The 24976-nt window shown below is 46.6% G+C and overlaps 1 protein-coding gene across 11 annotated transcripts in view; it reads right to left on the reverse strand.

Annotated features, from left to right (window-relative positions):
- The window catches only part of ZC3H7A (zinc finger CCCH-type containing 7A), a 47255-nt gene extending 28327 nt beyond the window's left edge, over positions 1–18928 (reverse strand). For 4 of the 11 annotated variants that reach the window (XR_012429265.1, XR_012429264.1, XM_074027797.1 and 1 more), the window contains exons 1-4: positions 18809–18928; positions 3289–3390; positions 2437–2476; positions 197–394 (exon numbers count right to left, since the gene is read on the reverse strand). Coding sequence is in view for 5 of the 11 variants with exons in the window: in XM_045381845.3 (XP_045237780.2) it covers positions 197–394; positions 2437–2476; positions 3289–3356 (306 nt within the window). In the remaining 6 variants the exon portion in view is untranslated. Of the gene's footprint in view, positions 1–196; positions 395–2419; positions 2477–3288; positions 3391–3841; positions 4000–12705; positions 12762–18808 lie in introns of those variants that run through there. The other 7 variants (XR_012429266.1, XM_074027799.1, XM_005591278.5 and 4 more) reach the window with 4 other exon arrangements.
- Positions 18929–24976: the final 6048 nt, after the last annotated feature.

The raw sequence follows: 24976 nt of genomic DNA on the forward strand, positions 1-24976 counted from the left end.
CTCTACTAAAAATACAAAAAATTAGCCGGGCGCGGTGAAGGGCGCCTGTAGTCCCAGCTACTCAGGAGGCTGAGGCAGGAGAATGGTGTGAACCTGGGAGGCGGAGCTTGCAGTGAGCCGATATCGCGCCACTGCACTCCAGCCTGGGCGACAGAGCGAGACTCCGTCTCAAAAAAGAAAAAAAATTACAACTCACCATATTAGAATAGCAGGCAATACGATTTATATATAGTTTTTCAATTATGTCTTTGGGGATTAAAATTTCTTCAGATTTTGCATAATCAGCTATATTCAAAGCTTCCGTGTACTGGCTTATTGAGTTGTTCCAATCACGTTCCCGATAAACGTCATTTCCTTCATTAAAAAGATTTCTCACAAGAGCATGCAAATATACCTAAAAAAGAGAAAGTTACCACTTGAAGTCTTCCATCAAACAAGATAAGGCATAAGTAATTTTTAATTTTTATACCTAAAACTTCACAGGAAACAATGTGACAGAACAGCAGCATTGCTCTAAGAAATTGTGAGATGCCCGAGTCACTGCTATCTCAGCTAGGTATTGTATCTTGCTTGCTTTTTCAAGGGGAAATTCAATTTCTCACCATTAAGAAACAGCAAAAGTACCCTATAAATATTTGTTCACATCTCCAATTCTGTTCCTACTAGAGAAACGAAGTGGAAGCCCCAGGTCAAAGAGAGTGAATAGCTTAAGGCTTTTGAGCAGTGTTTCCAAACTGCCTTCGAAAAAGGCCACAATGAAAAATGGTTCTAGTGGTTTTCTTTACACTCCATATTGGTCAGGCTGGTCTCGAACTCCTGACCTCATGATCCACCCACCTGGGTAGTGTGTGTGCATGTGTACACGTGTGGTTACACATGCACATGTATGTAAAATCTACCAATTTCTAGGTGGAAAATGGTATTATTTTGTGTTTTTATGTTTTTTTTTTAATGGTATCCTCTTTGTATTTGCATGTCTTTACCAGTGAAATTGAACTATTCCACATTTTTATGGACCCCTTGTATTTCTTTTTCTGTAAATTGCTCATGTCATTTACTGATTTGGGGGGAGGGGGATGTTAAACTTTTTTCTTATCAAGTAAGTACATATATTCTTTTAGCATGTACAAAAGTTTGTCATTTTCCTTCATTATTTCTATCATGCTTTAGTTTAGTTCTGAGTCTCACTCTGGCACCCAGGCTGGAGTGCAGTGGCACGATCTCAACTCACTGTAACTTCACTTCCTGCGTTCGAATGATTCTTGGTGTCTCAGCCTCCTGAGTAGCTGGGATTACAGGCACCTGCCACCACACTTGGCTAATTTTTGTATCTTTAGCAGAGATGGGGTTTTGCCATGTTGCCCAGGCTAGTCTCAAACTCCTGGCCTCAAGTGATCCACCCTCTTCAGCCTCCGAAAGTGCTGGGATTACAGGTATAAGCCACCACGCCTCGCCATATTTTCGTATTTTAAAAGCCCTTTTTCAACACAAGATCAGAAAAATATTCAACTTGTTTTGTCTCATTTTATGAATTCCTGTCTAAGCTGATTAAATCATTTAAAAGACGGGACAGATCAACTATTAACAATCAGTGTAACTCGTGACATGCCACTTAGCATCTTTAAACCCCAGTTCCACATGTGCAAAACGAAACAACTGTTACAGTTTATTTCTGGCTGTAATACTTTTTTATTCTAAATCTGTTTGTAGAGAGGGAAGGAATAAGAGAGAAGAAAAGGGGAGGAGGGAGAGAGGCAGCAAGAAAGTGACATTTAGAAGCCTCAAAACCCTCAGAGGATAAAAAACACAGGTGAACCAACAGTTAGTAGAGACAAGAGTCTGCAGTCAAAGTCCCAATGAACTGGGCTTTCTCCCTGTTCCTAACTAGTAGCTCACTAGTTCTTCCCTCTTGGTATCCAGTTCCCCTTTGCTGCTGTCAGAACATCTCCTAACAGAAAAAGATGTTCCACACACTCTTTCTCAATAAATTCTGTCCCACTTATTTTCAATGACATGATAAATAATTTTCAAGGGGCTCAAAAGATAAATTAATTCAAAACCACACTAACAGATGAAAGAAAATACAGGACAACTGTGCAAGTATGCAAAAAAAAAAAAAAAAAAAAAACACCTATATAGAAGGGATTGGCAAACTTCTGCAAATGCCCAGACAGTACATGTTTTAGGCTCCATGGGCCATATGGTCTCTGTCAAAACTACCATATGTTGCAAAAACAGCCACAGATAATACATAAACAAATGAGTGTGGCTGTGTTCCAATAAAGCTTTATTTGCAAAAAAAAAATGAAATAAAATTAAAAAAAGGACAGCAGGCCAGATTGGGCCCACAAGGCCATCATTTACCAACCCCTGCTACAAATTACAGTTTACAAGCCAGTTGCAGAGCTTTCAAGCAGACCTGCCCGGAGTCATTACCGCATATTGCTCCTGTGTTCCTGGATATGACAGCGGCGACCTAAGAAGAAGAAACAAATTAATTGTAATTATCAAGCTCCTTATCAGGACTTGTTCAGCCAGAAGTCATCTTAAATCTGTGGTTCCATTAGCTTGCTACTGGTTCAAGGCATATTTTAAAGACTTCCTCCTCCTTTACTACCATTATTCACAGATGACTACAGTTACGAAAACAAAAAATAAAACCCAAAAAAAACTAAACTATTACTTAGTATTTTTTAAGTACAACACTTTACTTTCAAACCTACTTCTATTTTTAAAAACCCTAATTCTTCAAATGCCAAAAAAAAGGTTAAAAATAGTACAGAACCACTAACAATATTTGATCCAATTTACTGCAGTATAGAGAGAATGTCTCCTTCCCAGGAAGGAACAAAAAGGCCCTTCTGCCTGGACGTGTCCATCCAAACCACAGCTGTCTCATCATTGACATGCTTCAAGAAGTCCAATTAAACACTGAGCTTCTGAACAGACACGTCTGATCACAGAAGCCCTCTGTGCCGCCAGATGTTCATTTTCAGTCACTTTCCACTCAGCAGCACTCTTCTTAGAACAAATTCAAATTCCTCAGTCTAACATTTTAGGGGAGACTAACAATTATAGCCCTAAAAGCCAGCAACAGTAAGACTTGCTTCCGAATGCAAGAATGTTCAAATGGACGAGAGAAAAAAATATTGCTAGAATATGGAGTTTCTAACCCAAATTAACTGGACCTATTAAACATGACTAAAGAGTTCTTACCCTCCACAAAACATACATCCACATCAAAGAATTAAGACGCGGCAAGAACACAAGAACTCTTGAAGCTCTTACTGTATGAACTGCAGTCCTTCCTTAATGTTCTGCTGCCTTTTTCTTCTCTCCTCGGACACACTGGACATGTTATCCCACACATCCACTTTCTAAATGAGCAATCTGGAAAGAAACAAGGCAAAAAAGCACATAAGGTACCAGGGCCCCTGGACTCCAATCAAAACACCCATAAATCCAGACCTTCTCACACAATCAACTATGGACACGTCCATTTCTGACTTGACTCCAGGGTCCTGGACAGCAGGGACCCTACGGGAGTCACCTTTGTGGGCCCCCTATGGTCCGGCACACCATAAGCACACCGTTTTCACATTCTTTTTTTGAGACGGACTCTTACTCCATTGCCCAGGCTGGAGTGTAGTGGCGTGATCTTGGCTCACTGCAACTTCCGCCTCCTGGGTTCAAGCAATTCTCCTGTCTCAGCCTCCTGAGTGGCTGGGACTACAGTCGCCTGCCACCACACCTAGTTAATTTCTGTATTTTTAGGAGAGACGGGATTTCACCTTGTTGGTCAAGCTAGACTCGAACTCCTAACCTCAAGTGATCCACCTACCTCGGCCTCCCAAAGTGTGGGATTATAGGTGTGAGCCACGGCGCCCAGCCAGTTTTCACGTTCTTTAAGGCTGAATGGCTATGCAGACTTCATATACCCCTCCTGAGCAGTCTCCAGGAAAAAGTCATGTCTCCCCTTCCTTTCCTCTTCCCTCCTTTGGCTTCAGGTTTTGTTTTTCCCCTGTCTACACGCACGCATAAGCTGTCCCTAGAACAGTTCCAGCCTTGTTTTGCTTCTGGAAGCTCTCCAGAAATAAAAGGGTTTCACATCCGCTTGCCTCCGAGGGAGTCTGACTTCCTTGTAAGCCAAGTTTAAACCTTACACATATTTTGTCCCACAAACTTCCAAAATGATTATTGTTGACACAACAGATAAAATAATGATATACATAAAGTTACTTCTATTGGAATGTTCTGGATGTTAAAATGTTACCTTCAATATAACACTTGCAAATGTCAACACATATCATTCTTTTGGGCCCCACCTCCACTAATCAATGTTCACTGAGCAGTTCCCCAAGTTCAAGGAGAGCCACAGAGAAGAGATCTGACAGAAAACATCATCTCCCAGTGGCCCAAACGAGTTTCTCAGGCGTGGCATTCTGGCCTAGCTAAGTACTTGTCTTGTGATTGCAGGATGTTGGCAGTATTTCTGCCTCTACCCACTATGCCTGTAACCCCTCACCCCAACCCCACTCACAACCAAAAATGTCTCCAGATATTGTCAAATGTCAGGGTGGGGAAAGCACAATCAGCCCCAGTTGAGAACAACTGACACCTCAAGTTAAGACAACATCTTACACATAAACCATGTATTTGGACCTAGGTGACAGGAAGGGAAATTCCACTCATGTTTCAAACACATTGCTGAAATTTTTTAGTTTCATTATTGCTTGGCATTTGCAGTTTTATTTTTAAATCTCATTTTTTTTTTTAAGTATAAGGGTGAGATGGGGGTTGGAATGTCCCAAATGCTGGTAACTGGTGCTAATCCCTTTCTTCTTTGAAACACTGTCAGTTCTCAATATTTTTGTCCTATAAAGTTGGTACTTTACTGAAGTGTTTACATGGGAAAGGATATGACATAGGGGACTTGCTTTAAAATACTCCAGCAACAAAAAAAGGCGGGGGGGGGGGGCGCTGGGTGTGAGGTGGGGAGGAAACAGCAGAACGCTGATAACTACGGGAGAAGTGCAGGGGATTCTTCAGTACTAGTCTCTGGACTTTGTAGGTGTTTGAAACATTACAAAATAAGAAGTTTAAGAAATCCATGACACTAGAGTAAAATGACACTATTTCTGGGATGTGCTTTTAAAACAGTTTAGCCAAAAGGCAGGTAGCTGGGTGGAAATAAAACAAGAATGCCAAAAATACGGATAATGGTTCCAGCTGGATGAGGGGACATGGAAGCTTATTCTGCCCTTCTATCTACTTGGACATGTCCACCCATGTCCTTATGAGAAGTGTTTTGGTTTTTTTTTTAATTTATATATATTTTTTAAATGTATAAATGTTTTTTAAAAATTTATATGTACAAAATAATTTAAGGAAGCACTATTTGTAAAAGAAAAAGATTTTTAAAACTAACTCAGGCCACTCATGGTAGCTCACACCTGTAATCCCAGCACTTTGGGAGGCAAAGGCAGGAAGATCATTTGAGCCTAGGAGTTCAAGACCAACCTGGGCAACACAGGGAGACCCCCATCTCTACAAAAAATTTTAAAAGAGGCCAGGAGCAGTGGCTCACACCTGTAATCCAGCACTTTGAGAGGCCAAGGTGGGTGGATCACCTGAGGTCAGGAGTTCGAGACCAGTCTGACCAACATGGAGAAACCCCATCTCTACTGAAAATACAAAATTAGCCAGGCATGGTGGTGCGTGCCTATAATCCCAGTTATTTGGGAGGCTGAGGCAGGAGAATCGCTTGAACCTGGTAGTCGGATGTTGCAGTGAGCCAAGATCGCACCATTGCACTCCACTGGGCAACAAGAGTGACTCTCCGTCTCAAAACAAAACAAAACAAAACAAAAAAACAAAAAAAGTTCGTGGGGCATGGTGGTTCATGCCTATAATCCCAGCACTTTGGGAGACTGAGGCGGGTGGATCACCTGAGGTCAGGAGTTCCAGACCAGCCTGATCAACATGCGGAAACCTACTAAAAATACAAAATTAGCCAGGTATGGTGGTGCATGCCTGTAATCCCAGCTACTCTGGAGGCTGGGGCAGGAGAATCGCTTGAACTCGAGAGGTGGAGGTTGCGGTGAGCTGAGATGGTGCCACGGCACTCCAGCCTGGGCAACAAGAGTGAAACTCTGTCTCAAAATAAATAAATAAACAAAAAATATAAAGATTAGCTAGGCATGGTGGCATGCACCTGTAGTCCTAGCTACTCAGGAGGCTGAGGTGGGAGGACTGATGGAGCCTGTGAGGTCGAGGTTGCAGTGAGCTGTAATCATGCCACTGCACTCCAGCCTGGGTGACAGAGTGAGACCCTGTCTCAAAAAAAAGAATAAATAAATAAAAATAAAGTAAACGGGTGTTGTGGTGCGTACCTGTAGTCCCAGCTACTCAGAAGATGGAGACAGGAGGATGGCTTGAACCCAGGAGGTCAAGGCTGTAATGAGCTACGATTGGGCCACTGCACTCCTGCCTGGGTGAGAAAGTGAGACCCTGTCTCAAAAGTAGTATTTTTTTAAAAAACTTACCCAATGTCTATCAAAAACGAAATGCCTGAAGAAATTATAGGGGAAAAAAAAAAAAAAAAGATGAGGCATATAAGTATCCATGATACGATCTGTTTTGTTTTGTTTTGTTTTTTGAGACGGAGTCTCACTCTGTCAAGCAAGCTGGAGTGCAATGGCACGATCTCTGTTCACTGCAACCTCCGCCTCGTGGCTTCACGCCATTCTCCTGCCTCAGCCTCCCAAGTAGCTGGGACTACAGGTGCCCGCCACCACGCCCAGCTAATTTTTTGTATTTTTAGTAGAGATGGGGTTTCACTGTGTTAGCCAGGATGGTCTCGATCTCCTGACCGCGTGAGTGATCCGCCCGCCTCGGCCTCCCAAAGTGCTGGCATTACAAGTGTGAGCCACCGTGCCTGGCCATTTTGTTTTTTTTTAAGTGGCAGGTAGGTATATATATTGACATATGCTTGTGTGGACATAAAATAGCTCCAGATGGAATCATGGAGACTACAGCAGTAGTGGAAGACTCAGGGCTGGAACAGGGGTAGGGCCAGGTCTTTTCAATGTATATGTTCAAAACTTTTGTTTTATTTGGAGCCACGTAAATGAATTACCTCTGTACAAAAATAAAACAAATTTTTTAAAGTTTATGTATCCTCTGAGCCCTTCCTTGGAAAGATGACTTAAGGGACCACCGGGCTTTTGTTTGTTTTAGCTAAAACAGGGCAATTTAATTAGAGTTCGAACGGTAGAGCTCAGAGGAACCCAGAGTAGTCTTCAGGGTGCCAGAGCAGTCAGGCCAGAAGGAGGGAACCAAAGAAAAGGATGCCCGAAACCAGGACGACGGCCATACTGTTCAGTGAATGATGTGCCTTTCTCTCAGCCTCTGTCTAGCCAAGGTGGGGAACTGGTTTGAGGTTGACTCAGAAAGTTAATCTGCTGGTTAAGAATGGACTCCTGGGTACTGATATCTGCCAAGTTTATAGCCTTAAAGCTATTTTCCCCAGAAAGTGTTAGAGAACCTCGAACCTCAACCTTATACACAAAAGGCATGTGGCAAAGAGCTGACACCACAAGTAAGTGATTGAAAGGAAATGGAAAATGGATACAGACATTTTTAATGCACAAAATACACCCCTTTATATGTTTAAAGATCTAGGATCATAGTATCAGGAATATTGAAATATAACATGACAGAAGATTTCATCTTCAGTCGTTTTTTAAGTTTCCCCAAAAACTTTTATTTTGAAAGTTCTCAAACACACAGTAAAGTTAAAAAAAAAAAAATTACAATACTGTATGCCCAAATGTACAATTAATGTTTTGTGCGATCACATCTGCCCATCTTTATCTACCGGCTCATCCTTCTGTTCATTCATCAGTCCATCTTACTGTTTTAACAAATTTCAAAGTGAGCTGCAGACACCTAAACATCTCAGCACACACTTCAGTAACTAGAGATCAATATTTGTTTACAGTTTTGTTTTTCAAGATAAAACACACAAATCTTAATGTGAATTTTGACAAACTCATGTGACCCAAAGCCCTATCAGGATATAGACCAGCACTTTGGGAGGCCAAGGCAGGAGGATCATTTGAGCCCAGGAGTATGAGAACAGCCTGGGCAAGATGGAGAGACCCCATCTCTACAAAAAAACAAAAAAGAAAATAAGCCAGGTGTGGTGGTATGTGCCTGTAGTCCTAGCTACTCAGGAGGCTAAGGCAAGAGGACTGATTAAGCCCAGGAGTTGGAGGCTGCAGCGAGCTGCCGACCGCGCCACTACACCTCAACTTGGGCAACAGAACAAGATCTTGTCTCTTAAAAAAGAAAAGATACAGACCATTAACTGTCACTCTAGAGAAAATTCCCTCGTGCCCCTTCCCCAAACTACTACTGTAATTTCTTTTTTCCTCACCATTTATTAGCTCTACCTGTGAAATAACCTGCCCCACACACATACCCCTTTGTGTTTTGGATTTTTTTTTTTTTTTTTTTTTTTGAGACAAGGTCTTACTGTCATCCAGGCTGGAGTACAGTGGTGTGATCACAGCTCATTGCAACCTCGAACTTCTGGTCTCAAGCGATCCTCCCCCATCAGCCCCTTCAGTAGCTGAGACTACAAGTGTGCCACCATGCCCAGCTAATTGTGTTAATTCCACAGGGATTAAAAGCACAGGGATTGGCCAGGTGGGGTGGCTCATGCCTGTAACCCCAGTACTTTGGGAGGCCGAGGTGGGCAGATCACCTGAGGTCAGGAGTTTGAGACTAGGCTTGCCAACATGGTGAAACCCTGTCTCTACTAAAAATACAAAAATTAGCCAGGCGTGGTGGCACATGCCTGTAATCCCAGCTACTCGGAAGGCCGAGGTAGGAGAATCGTTTGAACCTGGCAAGCAGCGGTTGCGGTGAGCTGAAATCATGCCATCGCACTCCAGCCCGGGGGACAAGAGCAAGACTTTGTCTCCAAAGGAAAAAAAAAAAAAGCACAGGGATTACAGGTGTGAGCCCCCTTGTCCAGCCCCATACTGCTTTTTTTAAATAGAAAAAAAGATGTTTAAAAATATACCATCTTATTTTTGGATCCTGTTAAAATCTAGCCTCAATTTTAAAGAAAGAAAGAATTTTACAAAGTCAAACCAACAGTCTCTTTTCTTACTCAGCCTCAGCAGCACTCCCTCCTTGGGGCCCCTCCCTTCAACTTCCACCTCAGCCCTGGCTAGGTTTGTCCCTACCTCACACGCCACTCGTCTCCTGCAGGCTGAGGCTCCATCTCCACAGATCTCTCACTTTGAGAGCCCTGAGGACCCACTCTTGAGATCTCCCGGAGCCATACTCTCCCATACAGGGCCTCCCTCCACCAGATAGATGTCAAATGCCCTCATCGAGGGCCCCATGACAACTCACATCCATCCCAAGGCAGACCCTCCGGTCTGTTTGACAGTTCCATTTGAATTTCTCACAGACATCCCAAACTGTCCATTTTAACATGACAGTGAAAAGGAATGTCTCCTTCCCACCCAATCACTTAGCCACCCATTTGCCCTCCTGGAGGGCCACCAACCACTGTTACCAGTCTCAGAAAAGTCCCGACAAATATATATATATATATCTTTTTTTTTTCTTTTTTTTTTTTTGAGATGGAGTCTTGCTTTGTCGCCCAGGCTGGAGTGTAGTGGCGTGATCTCGGCTCACTACTACCTCCACCTCCTGGGTTCAAGCGACTATCCTGCCTCAGCTTCCCGAGTAGCCAGGATTACAGGTGTGCGCCACCACACCCAGCTAATTTTTGTATTTTTAGTAGAGATGGGGTTTCACCATGTTGGTCAAGCAGATCTCAAAACTCCTGACCTTGTGATCTACCTGCCTTGGCCTCCCAAAGCGCTGGGATTACAGGCGTGAGCCACCGTGCCTGGCCCGACAAAGATATTCTATAGAACGATTCTGTATCTTGATTGTGGGAGTGGTTACATGAATTTATGCATGGGATAAAACTGCGTAATACTATACACACACACACACACACACACACACACACACGAGTGCTGGTTAAAACCCACTGAGGCCTGTAGTTTGGTTAACAGTATTATACTAATGTCAACTTCCTGGTTGTCTGACAGTGTGCTACAGTTATATGTCACCATTGAAGGAAGCAGGGGTGAAGGGTTCATGGGACTCTATGTACTACTTTTGCAACTTCCTGTGAGTCTATAATTATTTCAAAACAAAAAGTTAAAAGTATTCTGTGTATATGTTTTTTTTTGAGACGAACTCTCACTCTGTCACCCAGGCTGGAGTGCAATGACACGATCTCAACTCACTGCAACCTCTGCTTTCCGGGTTCAAGCAATTCTTCTGCCTCAGCCTCCCAAGTAGCTGGGATTACAGGCACACACTACCATGCTTGGCTAATTTTTGTTATTTCTGTAGAGACAGGGTTTCACCATGTCAGCCAGCTGGTCTTGAACTCCTGACCTCAGGTGATCGGCCTGCCTCAGCCTCCCAAAGTGCTGGGATTACAGGCGTGAGCCACCACGCCCAGCAGTGTATATGTTCTTCTTTATTCAAACTGGAGCTACCAGCGAGTTCTGTACCCCACTGTCTTCATGGAGTATCTAATCAGTGTGTTTTCAATACACACTCAGCGTTCTATGATATGCCTGTACCACAATTTTACCAGTCCTCTGGTGATGGACCTTCTGGTTGTTTCCAATCTTTAAAGGTCACCATGTGCACGGGGCATTCATACACATCTAAGTAACCCTTTAAAGAACTTTTATAGGATAGGCCGGCCATGGTGGCTCACGCCTCCCAGCACTTTGGGAGGCCGAGGCAGGCAGATCACTTGAGGTCAGGAGTTCCAGACCAGCCTGGCCAACATGGTGAAACCCCATCTCTACTAAAAATACAAAAATTAACCAGGTGTGGTGGCACACGCCTGTAATCCCAGCTGCTCGAGAGGCTAAGGCAGGAGAAACACTGGAACCTGGGAGGTGGAGGCTACAGTGAGCAGAGATCGTGCCACTGCATTCCACCTGAACTTAAGAGCGAGACTCCATCTCAGAAAAAAAAAAAAAAAAAGAATTTCTAAAGGATAAAGGGCATATGTATTTATTTTGCCAGCTATTGCCACAATACACCGAGCGATACTCCCACTAACAATGCACAGGATTCCTGGTTCACTGCTTCATTCAGGCATTATCAAATGTGTGAATCCTTGTTAACCAAAAAAGTGAGAAACAGTGTGGCAATGTGATGAGGCTGGTTTGTTTTAATCTCTCATTATCAAGGCTGAGCGTCCTTTCAGATTTAAGAATTATCTGTACTTCCTTGTCTGTGAATTGTTTGCTCATATCCTCTGCTCATTTTTCTTCCAGGCTGAGCTTTACTTATTTATGGAAGCTCTTTATATGTTGAGGAAAATAGTCCTTTTTGATGTTGGTGTTTTTTCCAATTTGATGTCAATCTTTTGACTTTGGTTATTTTTGACAGCAAAGGTTTTTCATTGTTGTTGTTATTGTTTTTTGAGATGGAGTTTCACTCTTAATGCCCAGGCTAGAGTGCAATGGCACGATCTCGGCTCATTGCAACCTCCACCTCCCAGGTTCAAGCAATTCTTCTGCCTCAGCCTCCCAAGTAGCTGCGATTACAGGCATGCGCCAAAATGCCCAGCTAATTTTGTATTTTTAGTAGAGACGGGGTTTCTCCATGTTGGTCAGGCTGGTCTTGAACTCCTGACCTCAGGTGATCTTCCCACCTCAGCCTCTCAAAGTGCTGGGATTACAGGCATGAGCCACCGTGCCCTGCCTTTTTTAAAATTTTTTTTTTTTTTAAGTAGCTGAATTTATCAGTATTTCCTTTTATGGCTCCTAGATTCTGACATACTCAGAAATACTTTCCCCACTCTGAGATTATAAAATACTCACTCCTCTCATATTTTCTTCTAGTACGTGTTTCATCTTGAAGTATTTTTTAAATCTACCCCACCATTTTACTACAAAGAGTGATGTAGGGGCCGGGCACGGTGACTCACGCCTGTAATCCCAACACTTTGGGAGGCCAAGGCAGGTGGATCACCTGAAGTCAAGAGTTCGAGACGAGCCTGGCCAACACAGCGAAACCCCGTCTCTACTAAAAATACAAAAATTAGCTGGGCACGGTGGGAAGCGCCTGTAATCCTAGCTACTCCGGAGGCTGAGGCATGAGAATCCCTTGAACCCAGGAGGCAGAGGGTGCAGTGAGCCAAGATAATGCCATTGCACTCCAGTCTGGGCCACAGAGCGACATTCTGCCTCAAAAATAAATAAGTAAAATAAGTAAAAAATAAAAATAAACATCAGCCCAGACTGGGGGCACCTTCCTGTATGTAGTCTCAGCTACTCAGAGGTTGAGGGAGGAAGATCGCTTAAGCCCAGGGGTTCAAGGCTGAGCAAGCTACAATCACACCACTGCACTCCAGCCTGGGGTACAGAGCGAGACCCTGTCTCTAAAATAAATTTTAAAACACACACACACACACACACACACACCCTAATTCTTGCACTCTGCTTAAGACCCTTCAGCGGTTGCTCGGGACGCTGGATGAAGCCTTGCCTCCGTAGGGTGACCTAGCAGATCCCCCTCCCCAAGCCATGCAGCTCCTCCCTCCCCCAGTTTCACACATGAGGCTCCTGTCATACTGACCTTTTAAGAGCTCCCAGAACAAGTCAGGCACTCCATGCTTCTAAGTCACTGTGTTTGTTGCTCCCTCTGCCCAAAATACACTTCCCAGCTCTCCACAGGGCTGGCTCCTTTTCATCCATCCAGAAGTGGGCTTAAATAACACTGTTAGGGACCTTCCCTTGCCACCCTAAACTGCTGCCTCACCCCAGTCTCACCCCTCTTATTCACTTCAGCAGGTACCTGATACTTCTTAGCCTTCATTGTAAGAACAACATCTGGGTGCAGCTCAACAAATACTTGAACGAAAGAATGAAGTAAGTGGCCCAGTGTAAAGAGAATGCCTCATACAAAGTTCAGAGACCCAGGAGATAGAAGCTGGTAAAATTGTTCACAAAAAGCAAGCGTGGGCCAGGCGCGGTGCCTCAAGCCTGTAATCCCAGCACTCTGGGAGGCTGAGGCGGGCAGATCACGAAGTCAAGAGATCGAGACCATCCTGGCTAACACAGTGAAACCCCGTCTCTACTAAAACTACAAAAAATTAGCCAGGCGTGGTGGCAGGCACCTGTGGTCCCAGCTACTCGGGAGGCTGAGGCAGGAGAATGACGTGAACCCGGGAGGCGGAGCTTGCAGTGAGCTGAGATCGGGCCCCACTGCACTCCAGCCTGGGCGACACAGCAAGACTTCGCTTCAAAAAAAAAAAAAAAAAGCAAGTGTGAAGAAGGAGGGTGCCCGGTAGGAAATGACTGCCTGCAAACAGAGCTGGCTATGGTGGGGCTTGGCCTCCAACCCTTTGGGGGAACAAGGTGGGAAGTGAATTAATACAGTGGGAACTGGCTGGAGACAGCGATTGAAAAAAACCTGAAACCATAAGCAACTCCTCAAGTTATACAATGACAAGTTTCACTGATCCCCTCTCCTCCTAAATAAAAAAGAATTCCAGGGAAGAAGGCACTTTGTTTTTTGTTTTGTCTTTGAGACAGTGTCTCCCTATGTTGCCCAGGTTGCAGTGCAGTGGCACAATCACAGCTCACTGCAGCCTCGACCTCCAGAGCTCAATCCTCCCACCTCAGCCTCCCAAGTAGCTGGGACTACAAGTACATGCCACTAAACCTGAATAACTGTTGTATTTTTTGTAGAGACAGAGTCTCACTGTATTGCCCAGGCTGGTCTCAAACTTCTGGGCTCAAGCAATCCACCCACCTTAGCCTCCCAAAGTATTAGGATTACAGGTGTGACCCATGCCTGGCCCAAGGAGAGACACTTTGAACAGTTCATTTTAAAGCAACAAACTCAATTAAATAGGAATTTCATTAAATTAACTGAACTCTTACAAACTGGAATATCATCTCTCTGGGATCAGCTGATTTAAAATTTGTTACTAATCCTGAAGTTATGTAAGATCTCAAGGTATCCTGGATCTTCAGAATTCCCTTACTATTTACTCAGTGCCTAGTAGGTTAAACTCATTATCACAAAGTCTAGTACAATGTTGGTAACTAGACAAATATATCCACATCCATGAGTTTTTGACCTTACATGGTAACTTTAGACACTAGCTCTCATTAACAGAAGACATCAAGGTAAGGGAAATGTGACTGCAACATACTGAGACAGAAATAGTACCTCTTACTGGATGCCAGGCACTGTTCTACATGCTTTATACGTATTAAGTCATTTAATCCTCCTGCTAACCTTAAGTGACAGGTACTATAAAGAAACTGAAATACAGATAAGTGACGCAACTGACCCAGGATTACAGCTAGGAAGTAGCAGAGCTCGATTTCAAAGGCAGACAGCCTGGCTCCAAGCCTGAGTGCCTATCCACCTGGCTCTTCTGAACATTATGTGCCAATGACGCCTGGAGGGGGGTGAGCACCTGTCTAGGGTGACCCTGGGCTGGGCTCTGAAAGACAAATATGGCTCTGATGAACAGGTGGGCACTTTGAAGCCATTCAGGAGAAATTAAAGAAACACACGCATGCGTGTGTGCACGTGCACACAAAAAGATATGCTCAACAGACATCATTTAACGCAACTCAGACAAAGTGATGAAGCAGAGGGCTTTCACAGGAATGCAGTAGGCCAGGAGTCAGGACATCACTCCAGGGAAAATCTTTCAAGGCGATATGCTCCACCCAGAACATAATGTATTTAAATACAAATAATATTAAAACAGCCTTACAAGACATGCTAACACAGGACCAAAGTGTCCCACTGAATGCAGTGCAGAGGTCATCTAGCACAGCATTTGTACTTTTGCCTAAAAAGGTATCACTACATTTCAAGTGAAAAATTACAGGCTGGGTGCAGTGGCTCATGCCTGTAATCCCAACACTTTGGGAGGCTGAGGTGGGAGGATCACTTCAGGACAGGAGTTTGAGACCAGCCTGGGCAACACAGGAGACCCCATCTCTACAAAAAAACTTTTAAAAATTAAATGGGCATGGTGGTGTAGACCTGTAGTGCCAGCTACTTGGGAGACTGAGGTAGAAGGATTGCTTGAGGCCAGGAGTTTGAGGTCGCAGCAAACTATGACTATGCCACTATACTCCAGCCTGGGTGTCAGAGCAAGATCCTGTCTCAAAAAAAAGGGAGTTGGGGGGAGGAAAAATGATAGTCCATATTTAATTCTATCCTCAGACTGAAGCCTCTCTGTGTAATATTAATAGCTTTAAAAACAGTAACTACAAAGTAGTTGAAGTATCCTTATTGTCATCCTTGTTTGGCAACAGTGTATTAACTGGCTCTTGCAACACTTACAAAAGCACCTGGGGTACAATGCAAGCCTCAGAAGGCTGCAAACCCAGGTGATAAGACATTAAAGATGTTGAAGCTCCTACTGGATACTTTATGAAACAGTTTCTCCCTTTTACTGAAAAGGAAAATTTATGAGAGATGGTATGCCAAACAGCAGGAAGGTAATGTTACATTTTGGCTGGAGCTCTTCCCCGGACAGGAACTATTCGCTTTGAAATTGCTGTCAGATTTCAGATTCTGTAAGATACAATGTCTGTCAAGAGGCTCCCCCCTGCAAAGAGCCTCCCAAGAGCCTCCCTCTGCACCCAAGCCCCGCTAAGTGGTGGTTTCCAGGAACTTCTCATCTTATCTATGACCTCTGTATGGAAGAACTCAACAGGAGTATTTCATGTAAAATCTTCATGATAAATTATTTGCCTGGGGACACTCATACCACCACGATGTGCCCAAGGAAGTCTTCCCAACCAAGTAAGTGCTGACACCTAACCCCAACACACACCTTCTTACCAACTGTGCCAGATTAATGTCCTGCTCCAAATTCGGGCCTTTTCAGAAAACACAAAGCTTTCCACTTTCTATTTGTGAAAAAGTAACCGCGTTGCTTTACATAAACGAAAATCACCTCATTTAATATGTCTTCTGTGTACATGTAAATTAAAACATGTTATCACTAGCAGTAACTTTTAAACTTCCGGATTAATACTTTAGTATTTCCTCCTTAAAAATTATCTAAAATTTCTTCTTGATTTGCCAACACCTCACTTTAATTTTCATAAGGATTCTGGAGAAAAATATTTTCTACAAAAAAAAAAAAGGCAAAACAAAACACTTCAAGACATTATCTAGAAGACAAAAGTTTGCTCACATCATACTGTCTCTAGAAAGCACTTTCTAGGGTATCTGTGGCAACAGGATACAGACATCTTTTGTTTCTTTCTTCCTTTACTGAAATGCTCAAAACTTTCCAACAGTCACTCTCACCATCCCTAGAATTGAGAGTTTCTATAATTGATTCTTTTCCACTTATATTGACAATTTAATCCACCCCAATTGGCAGGTTTTAAAATCAGTCAGAATTAAGAATTGTGGAACAATGTAGCTGACAAATCACCATTCTTGTTTGCAAAAACTGACAGAACCTGGGGAATGGGAAAGGAAGAGGGTGTAGGTCTGTGTAAAACCCGAAATTCACTGTAACATGAAGAAATGCAAGAATTCTCCACTTCATTTGGATGGCAGAAAATCAATGGGCTCTTTGCAGAATAAACACACACGCACGCAGACACACACACAAATATTGATAATATTCAGCCTCAGTAACTCATGATCTCATTCTGAGCCAAAACTCATATAACTATTTGTAGCCTCCAGCATACAGCAGATAGGGAAAATTTTTTAACAGGGAAAATACTGTCCATTAACCTGAATTATTCTGCAGATTAGGACAAGACCCCATTGTGCAATTCAGTTCAATAGTTTGGCTCAGGATGAGAAGGAAGAGGCAGTGTATTCTTTGAGAGCCTTAAGGGAAGGAGGCCACATGCCATCAGAGAAGCAGGAAAGATAAGCAGATAGACATGTGTTCTCAGGGCCACCACCCTTTCAGATGCCCTAGCTGAGCACTGTCCAGTCAAAACACTATACAAAATATACAAAATGAGGCATACATGTCATTGTATGTATGTATATATGTATGTATGTATGTATGTGGTGAGGGAGTCTCATCTGTTGCCCGGGGAGGAGTGCAATGGTGCAATCTCTGCTCACTGCAACCTCTGTCTCCCGGTTCAAGCGATTCTCCTGCCTCAGCCTCCCCAGTAGCTGGGATTACAGGCGCCTGCCACCACGCCTGGCTAATTTTTGTATTTTTCCTAGAGACGGGTTTCACCATGTTGGCCAGGCTGGTCTCGAATTCCTCACCTCAGGTGATGCACCCACCTCATCCTCCCAAAGTACTGGGATTACAGACGTGAGTCACCCCACCCGGCCCATACATGTCATTTTAAATATCCAAACAGCCACACTAAAAAAGGGAAAAAGCAGTGAGATTAACTTTTGTTTTTTTATTTGTTTTGAGACAGTGTCTCGCTCTGTCACCCAGGCTGGAGCGCACTGGCACAATCTCGGCTCACCGAAGCCTCAATCTCCTGGGCTCAAGGGATGCTCCTACCCAAGCCTCCCGAGTAGCAGATTCTCCCACCTTAGCCTCCCGAGTAGCTGACTACAGGCGTGCGCCACCACGTCCGGTTAATTTTTTGTATTTTTTGTAGAGACAGGGGCCTCACTAAGTTGAGCAGGCTGGTCTTGAACTCCTGCAATCAAACGATCTGCCTGCCTCAGCCTCCCCAAGTTTTGGGATGACAAGCATAAGCCAGTGCATCCTGCCAAGATTAATTTTAATGATAGATTTTCCTTAATCCAATTTGTCCCAAACATGACCATCTCAACATGCATTTAAGTGTAAGAGATTACCAATGACAACCTTTTTACGTTCTTTGTCATCCTAAGTCTTTAAAATCAGATGTACGTTTCACAGCTGGGACCACAACTCAAACTGGCCCCATTTCGTGGGCTCCATCGTCCCAAGCGGCCGGGGGTCAGTGGCCACCGTACTGGGCACGGCAAGGTCCTCCGTGGTTCAATACCGAACACGGGCAACTCCTTTTTATCCCTAGACAGGTGGGGGCAGGAAAATACCCAACTCCGAGCACATCCACCCAGTCCCCACGCAGGCGCGACCTCGGAGGCCCCGGCCGGGCCTCAGGCGGCCCCACCCCTGCGCTGCCCAGGCCTGACCGGAAGCCCCGCTAATGGGAACTGACAGGTCCCGGTCCCGGTCCTCCCGGGCGGCGCCCCCGCCTCCGCGGACCCCACGGCCTCTCCCCGCCCGGCCCAGGGCTGCACTCCGCGCGAAAAAATAAAAAAAGAAGAGGGGGTAAAAAAAGAGGGATGAGCCCCCAAATTAATGCGCCAAGCTCGCCGCCGGCATCCTTCCCGCCCCCAAGCCCAAGACGCTGACTCGGGGTCCCCGCGATCACCAGAGCAGACAGAAATAACGAAAAAAAAAGGTTTTTTTAGTGAAATCACCAAAAGAGACATTGTGCCGAGGAATGGCAGGCAGAAGTGGGTCACGTTATTCTCGGTGGGGGAAGGGGACGGCGCGCCCACCCGGCCCTCTGCGCGCAGGGCCCCGGCCCCGCTCCTCTCAGGGTCCTCTCGGGTCCGCGGGCCCCGGACCCCGCCGCCCCTCCCCCGCCCCGCCCGCCCGCCGTCCGTTAACGGCCGCGCGCGGGCACGAGGCGGCGGCGCGCGCGCGGGGGCGCGGGCGCGCGCTTCCTTCACCCCAGCGGCGCCCCCCTACCCCTACCTGTGAGGACGACGCGCCGGCCGGCGGCGGAAGGCAGGCGGAGGCGGGCGGCAGCAGGCGGGCGGCGGTGGCGGCGGTGGCGGCGGCGGCGAGGCCCGGGTGCGCGCTCGCAGCTCTCCCTCGGTTAGCGGCGGCTGCGGAGGCTCGGCTGCGCCCGCGGCGGCGCCCTCTGGCGGCGGGAGGCCGCACTTGCCGCCCGAGAGACGCCGCCATTGGCTGCGCCGGAGCTACGGGCTGGGGGCGGTGGCGCCACGTCTGACTGGAGGCAGGGACCTGGGCGCGCCGTTCAATCCGGAGCCCCGGCGTCGAAGCGCGGCCCACCGGGGGAGCCAATGGGAAGGCCACGTTGCGCACTGGACGCGCTCGGACTCAAGACGGATTAACCAGCACCTGGGTGTTCTGGGGCCTCGCCGGTGCCGCGGCCTGATCAGAAGCGCGAGGAGGTAGAACAGCGTCCAGCGGGGAGAGGAGCTGGAGTCGGCATCGGGAAGCCCACCCTGGAGCCTGCGTAGCTTGGCGAGTCCTCATCCGGGGCGCCGTGCTGTGCGAAGAGTAACGCTGCATCCTCAGAACAACCGTGATTGTCCTCATCCCTACCGATGAGGAACGGAGGCGCGGAGCCCCGCGGCAGCCGGGGGTCCAAAGACAGCCTCCTTCCAGTTCCATCTGCCGGCTCTTGGAAGGCCTGGATCCCTGTCCTTCAGGGCCCAGCGCAAATGCCGCCTCTTCCACATGCATTTTACGGCCAGGTGCCCCGCTGCGGGCACGGCTTCTTGTAAAACGCTCAGCTCAGCAGTGGGCGAGGCAGGGTCCCTGCCCCATGGGATGGAGGGCGGAAATCTGGGCCGACAAGCGCCCAAATAAGACCATTTTGGACGGTGAAGACCAAAGAAATTCAAGCAGGAGGGTGTGACAGGAGGTTTTGGGAAAGCCTCTGAGGAGGTGACAGCCGTGCAGCCATGGGGAAGTGTGCCCCCCAGGTAGAGGGGAGGTGAATGCAAAAGCCTTGAAGCTGGAGCTCCGTGTCTGGATAACAGGAAAGGCCTGCATGGCTGATGTGTGCCAGAGGGGAGAAAGATCTGTGACACAGAGCGCCCGCCCTGTGGAATTTGGAGTTTTGTGTGGATGGGGGTCATTGAGTCTGAATTGGGAGTTCCAAAATCTCATTTATATTTTAGAAAGTTCTCTCCAGCTACTGTGCAGAGATTGGGCTGTAGGAGGGACAAGAGGGGAAGTGGGGACACTAGCTACAGTAGCTCTTCCAGGGGTCTGGGTGAGGTAGATTTACAAACCAGAGTATTAGTTCAGGCTGCCATGATAAAATACCCCCAGACCAGGCAGCTTAGACAACAGGAATTTATTTTCTCACAATTTTAGAGGCTACAAGTCTAAGGGCTGGTTTCTGGTGAGGCCTCTCTCCCTGGCTTGCAAACAGCTGCCTTCTCACTGTGTCCTCATATGACCTTTCTCTCTGAGCAGGAATCCCTGGTGTGTCCACCTTTTTCTTACAGGAACAACAGTTTTACTATATTAGGGCCCCACCCTATGACTTCATTTAACCCCATTGACTGCCTAAAAGGCCCTATTCAAACAGTCATGTTAGGCCAGGCGCGGTGGCTCGCCTGTTATTCTGGCACTTTGGGAAGCCGAGGCAGATGAATTGCCTGAGCTCAGGAGTTGGAGACCAGCCTGGGCAACACAATGAAATGCCGTTCTCTACTAAAATACAAAAAATTAGCCAGGCATGGCGATGTGCACCTGTAATCCCAGCTACTCAGGAGGCTGAGTGAGAAGAATTGCTTGGACTTTGGAGGTGGAGGTTGCAGTGAGCTGAGATCGCGCCATTACACTCCAGCCTGGGGGAGAGAGAGATTCTGTCTTAAAAAAAAAAAAAAAAATTAGGGACCCTCTGACTTCATTTAACCCTAATGACTGCCTAAAAGGCCCTATTCAAATAGTCATGTTAGTGTTAGAGCTTCAACATATGGACTGCGGGGTGGGGATGTGGGGAGCGGGGAGCGTTTCAGTCCGTAACACCAGGTAAGTGCTGCAACAAATATTGGAGAGCTGATGGGCTATGGTTTTAGGGAAGCGCCTCTAAGAAAGGGGTGGATTACGCTGGGCGCAGTGGCTCACATCTGTAATCCCAGCACTTTGGGAGGCCGAGGCAGGGAGATCACGAGGTTAGAAGTTCAAGACCAGCCTGGCCAACATGGTGAAACCGTGTCTCTACTAAAAATACAAAAATTAGCCAGGCATGGTGGCAGGTGCCTGTAGTCCCAGCTACTGGGGAGGCTGAGGCAGGAGAATCGCTTGAACCTGGGAGGCGGAGGTTGTAGTGAGCCGAGATCGCACCACTGTACTCCAGCCTGGGTGACACAGCGAGACTCCATCTCAAAACAAAATAAGAAAAAGAAAGGGGTGGATTATTCTCGTGACCAGAGGCTGCTCATCATTCAGGCCTCAGTTCCAACAGTATCTTCTTCGAGAGGCTTTCACTGACAGCCCATCTAAAAGTTGCTCACTAACACAGCCCCCTATCTTATTTTCCAAGCAATCATCATGATCTGAAATGACCTCATCTAGTCCTGTTGCCAGAAGGCTCAGGAGATCTCTGGATACTGATGAGACCCCAGCCCCAGCCAGTTTCCAGGTTCTTGACACCATGGAGAGAAAGAATTCAAGAATGAGTTGAATGACGCAAAGGGCAAGAAGGGTTTTTTGGTTTTTGTCATTTTTGGTTTTTTGAGACAGGATCTCCATCACCCAGGCTGAAGTACAGAGGCGCAATCATGGCTCACTGCAGTCTTCATCTCCCAGGCTCAGGTGATTCCCCCACCTCAGCCTCCTGAGTAGCTGGGACTACAGGCATACACCACCACACTGACTAATTTTTTTTTTTTTTTTTTTTTTTTTTTTGTAGAGACAGGGTTTTGCCATGTTGCCCAGGCTGGTCCCAAACTTCTGGGCTCAAGCAGTCCTCCCACCGTGACCTCCCAAAGTGCTGGAATTACAGATGTGAGACACTGTACCCAGCTGCAAGAAGCTTTATTGTGAAGTGAACATACACATTTAAGAGAGAAATGCAGGCATGCCAGTGAGAATGAGTCTCGCACAACGGAGTTTGGGTTTCTAATTTTATGGGTGTTTCTTTCAGTTACAGGATGGAATTATCATTAGGCATTCTGGAAAAGGAGGGGATTTCAGGGACCTCCACCTTAATTACTGCCCCCTTTCTCCCTTATTTGGGTTTGCTGGAAGAAGCATGGACATGTCACCCTGACCAGAGTTTTGGCCATATTCTCTCCCTTGGGTTTTCTGTTACCCTGTGGTTTCTTTGCCTAGTTCCTGTTTTAGCTGTTGTTTGGGTTTTTCCATCCTCCTGTGACCACCCAGTGCTGTTCCTGTCTCAGGCATTTGGGTGCGTGTTTGTGGTCTGCCTCCAACCCTACAGGAGAGCAGAGACCCTGCTTCTTTTTTTTGGTTTGTTTTTTATTTTTTTGCTTTTTGAGACAGTTTTGCTCTTGTTGCCCAGGCTGGAGTGCAATGATGCAACCTTGGCTCACTGCAACCTCCGCCTCCCGGGTTCAAGCGATTCTCCTGCCTCAGCCTCCCAAATAGCTTAGATTACAGGTGTGCGCCACCACACCTGGCTGATTTTTGTATTTTTAGTATAGACGGGGTTTCTCCGTGTTGGTCAGGCTGGTCTTACCTGACCTCAGGTGATCCACCCGCCTCAGCCTCCCAAAGTATTGGGATTGCAGGCATGAGTCACCACACCTGGCCCAACTGGTTTCTTTTGTCCTATATTCTCAGCCTCTCGATAGTAGGTAGCACCCCTTAAATACTTCTGGAGTGGGCCTGGCGCGGTGGCTCACGCCTGTAATCCCAGCACTTTGGGAAGCCTAGGCGGGCAGATCACAAGGTCAGGAGTTCAAGACCAGCCTGACCAACATGATGAAACCCCGTCTCTACTAAAAATACAAAAATTAGTCGGGCATGCGCGCCTGTAATCCTAGCCACTCAGGAGGCTGAGGCAGGAGAATCGCTTGAACCCGGGAGGTGGAGGTTGCAGTGAGCCAAGATCATGCCTTTGCACGCCAGCCTGGGCGACAGAGCGAGACTCTGTCTCAAAAAAATAAAATAAAAATTCTGGAGTGGATTTCTCAAGCAAGCCTGAGGCTAAGATCTGATTAGAAGCGTGAGTAAGAGATATCCTAATGCAGTGGTGCACGTAGAAAAGAAAAAAGCCTGACGCGATGGCTCACGCCTGTAATCCCAGCACTTTGGGAGGCCGAGGTGGGCAGATCACTTGAGGCCAGGAGTTCAAGACCTTCCTGGCCAACATGGCGAACCCATGTCTGTACCAAAAATACAAAAATTAGCCAGGCGTTGTGGCACGTGCCTGTAATCCCAACTACTTGGAAGGCTGAGGCGCTCATGCCACTGCACTCCAGCCTGGGCGACAGACCGAGACTCCATCTCGAAAAAAAAGCTCTTGTGATTGCATTGGGTCCACCTGGATAACCCAAGATGGTCTCTTCATCTCGAGATTGTAATTTAATCACAACAGCAGACTCCCTTTTACTAGGTAACAGGTTACTGGGGTTAGCATGTGGACATCTTTGGGGAACCGTAAGTCTGCCTATCACAGAGCAAAGTAAAGGACATCTGTGTATGGGTGGGCCTGCTTCCTGGGATCCCCATCTCCAGCCCTTGTTGAGGTGATGACACTCCCTGTTCCCCCACCCCCGGTAGCACGGGCGCAATTTTTTTTTTTTTTTTTTTTTTTTTTGACGCGGAGTCTTGCTCTGTGCCCCAGGCTGGAGTGCAGTGGCGCGATCTCGGCTCACTGCAAGCTCCGCTCCCCCGGGTTCACGCCATTCTCCTGCCTCAGCCTCCCGAGTAGCTGGGACTACAGGCGCCCGCCACCTCGCCCGGCTAATTTTCTTGTATTTTTAGTAGAGACGGGGTTTCACTGTGTTAGCCAGGATGGTCTCGATCTCCTGACCTCATGATCCGCCCGTCTCGGCCTCCCAAAGTGCTGGGATTACAGGCTTGAGCCACCGCGCCCGGCCTCTCACGGGCGCTATTGTGCTAAGGAAAATAGATGGAGTCATTCCTGAGGCTTCCACTCTGGTGAGAGAAATTTTCAGTTTCTTCATTGGATATTGCACTGACAGGTACCCTCTCTAAGGACCTGTTATGTGCCCCATGCCTTGTGCAAGGCACCTGAGAGTACAAAGTTGGATAAGACAGGATTCCTGCCATCAACCAACCTACAGTCAGGTTGAGGAGACAGGCTCTGTGCATCAGTGATTCCAGGGGTGGCCAGGGTAGGCAGAGGAGTCTGTGGAGCCACCTAGGAGTGACCTCTTCATTCTCTCCAGAAATGTTTACAGAGCACTTACTCTGTGCCAGATACTATTCTAAATTCATGGGATGTGTCAGTACAGAACAAAGATCACTATCCTCATGCAGTTTACATTCCAGGAGAGAGTGAAACAGACAACAAACAATGTAAGTAAATCATGGAGTATGTTAGAGGATGCTAGGTATTATGTTTAAAGAAAAAGCGGTGGTGGGCAGAAGCCGAGCACAGCAGCTCCACCTGTCATCCCAGCACTTTGGGAGACCGAGGCAGAAGTTCGAAACTACTTTGGGCGCCATGAGGAGACATCTCTACAAACAAAAAAGGTGGGGGGAAGGGGGAGATGTAGAAGCAACAGTACTTAAAGACACTGATATAGATGCCAGATTGAGAAGTAGGGTGGTTATCAATGAATGCTATGAAGATACCATAAAGGAGATGGTGACAGCCCATTCTGGGCACACTGCTTGTGAGGTAGCCCTGCTCTGCAAGGAGTAGGGGTTTTTCTGTTTTGTTTTGTTTTTGGGAAATTTAATTGTGGCCAGGCGTGGTGGCTCACACCTGTAATCCCAGCACTTTAGGAGGCTGAGGTAGGCAGATCACCTGAGGTCAGGAGTTTGAGACCAGCCTGGCCAACATGGCAAAACCTCGTCTCTACTAAAAACACAAAAATTAGCCGGGCGTGGTGGCGCACACCTGTAATCCCAGCTACACAGGAGGATGAGGCAGGAGAATCGCTTGAACTCAGAAGGCAGAGGTTGCAGTGAGCTGAGGTTGTGCCACTGTACTCCAGCCTG

Source organism: Macaca fascicularis, chromosome 20 (genome assembly GCF_037993035.2).
Source record: "Macaca fascicularis isolate 582-1 chromosome 20, T2T-MFA8v1.1".
In the NCBI taxonomy this organism is placed as follows: domain Eukaryota; kingdom Metazoa; phylum Chordata; class Mammalia; order Primates; family Cercopithecidae; genus Macaca; species Macaca fascicularis.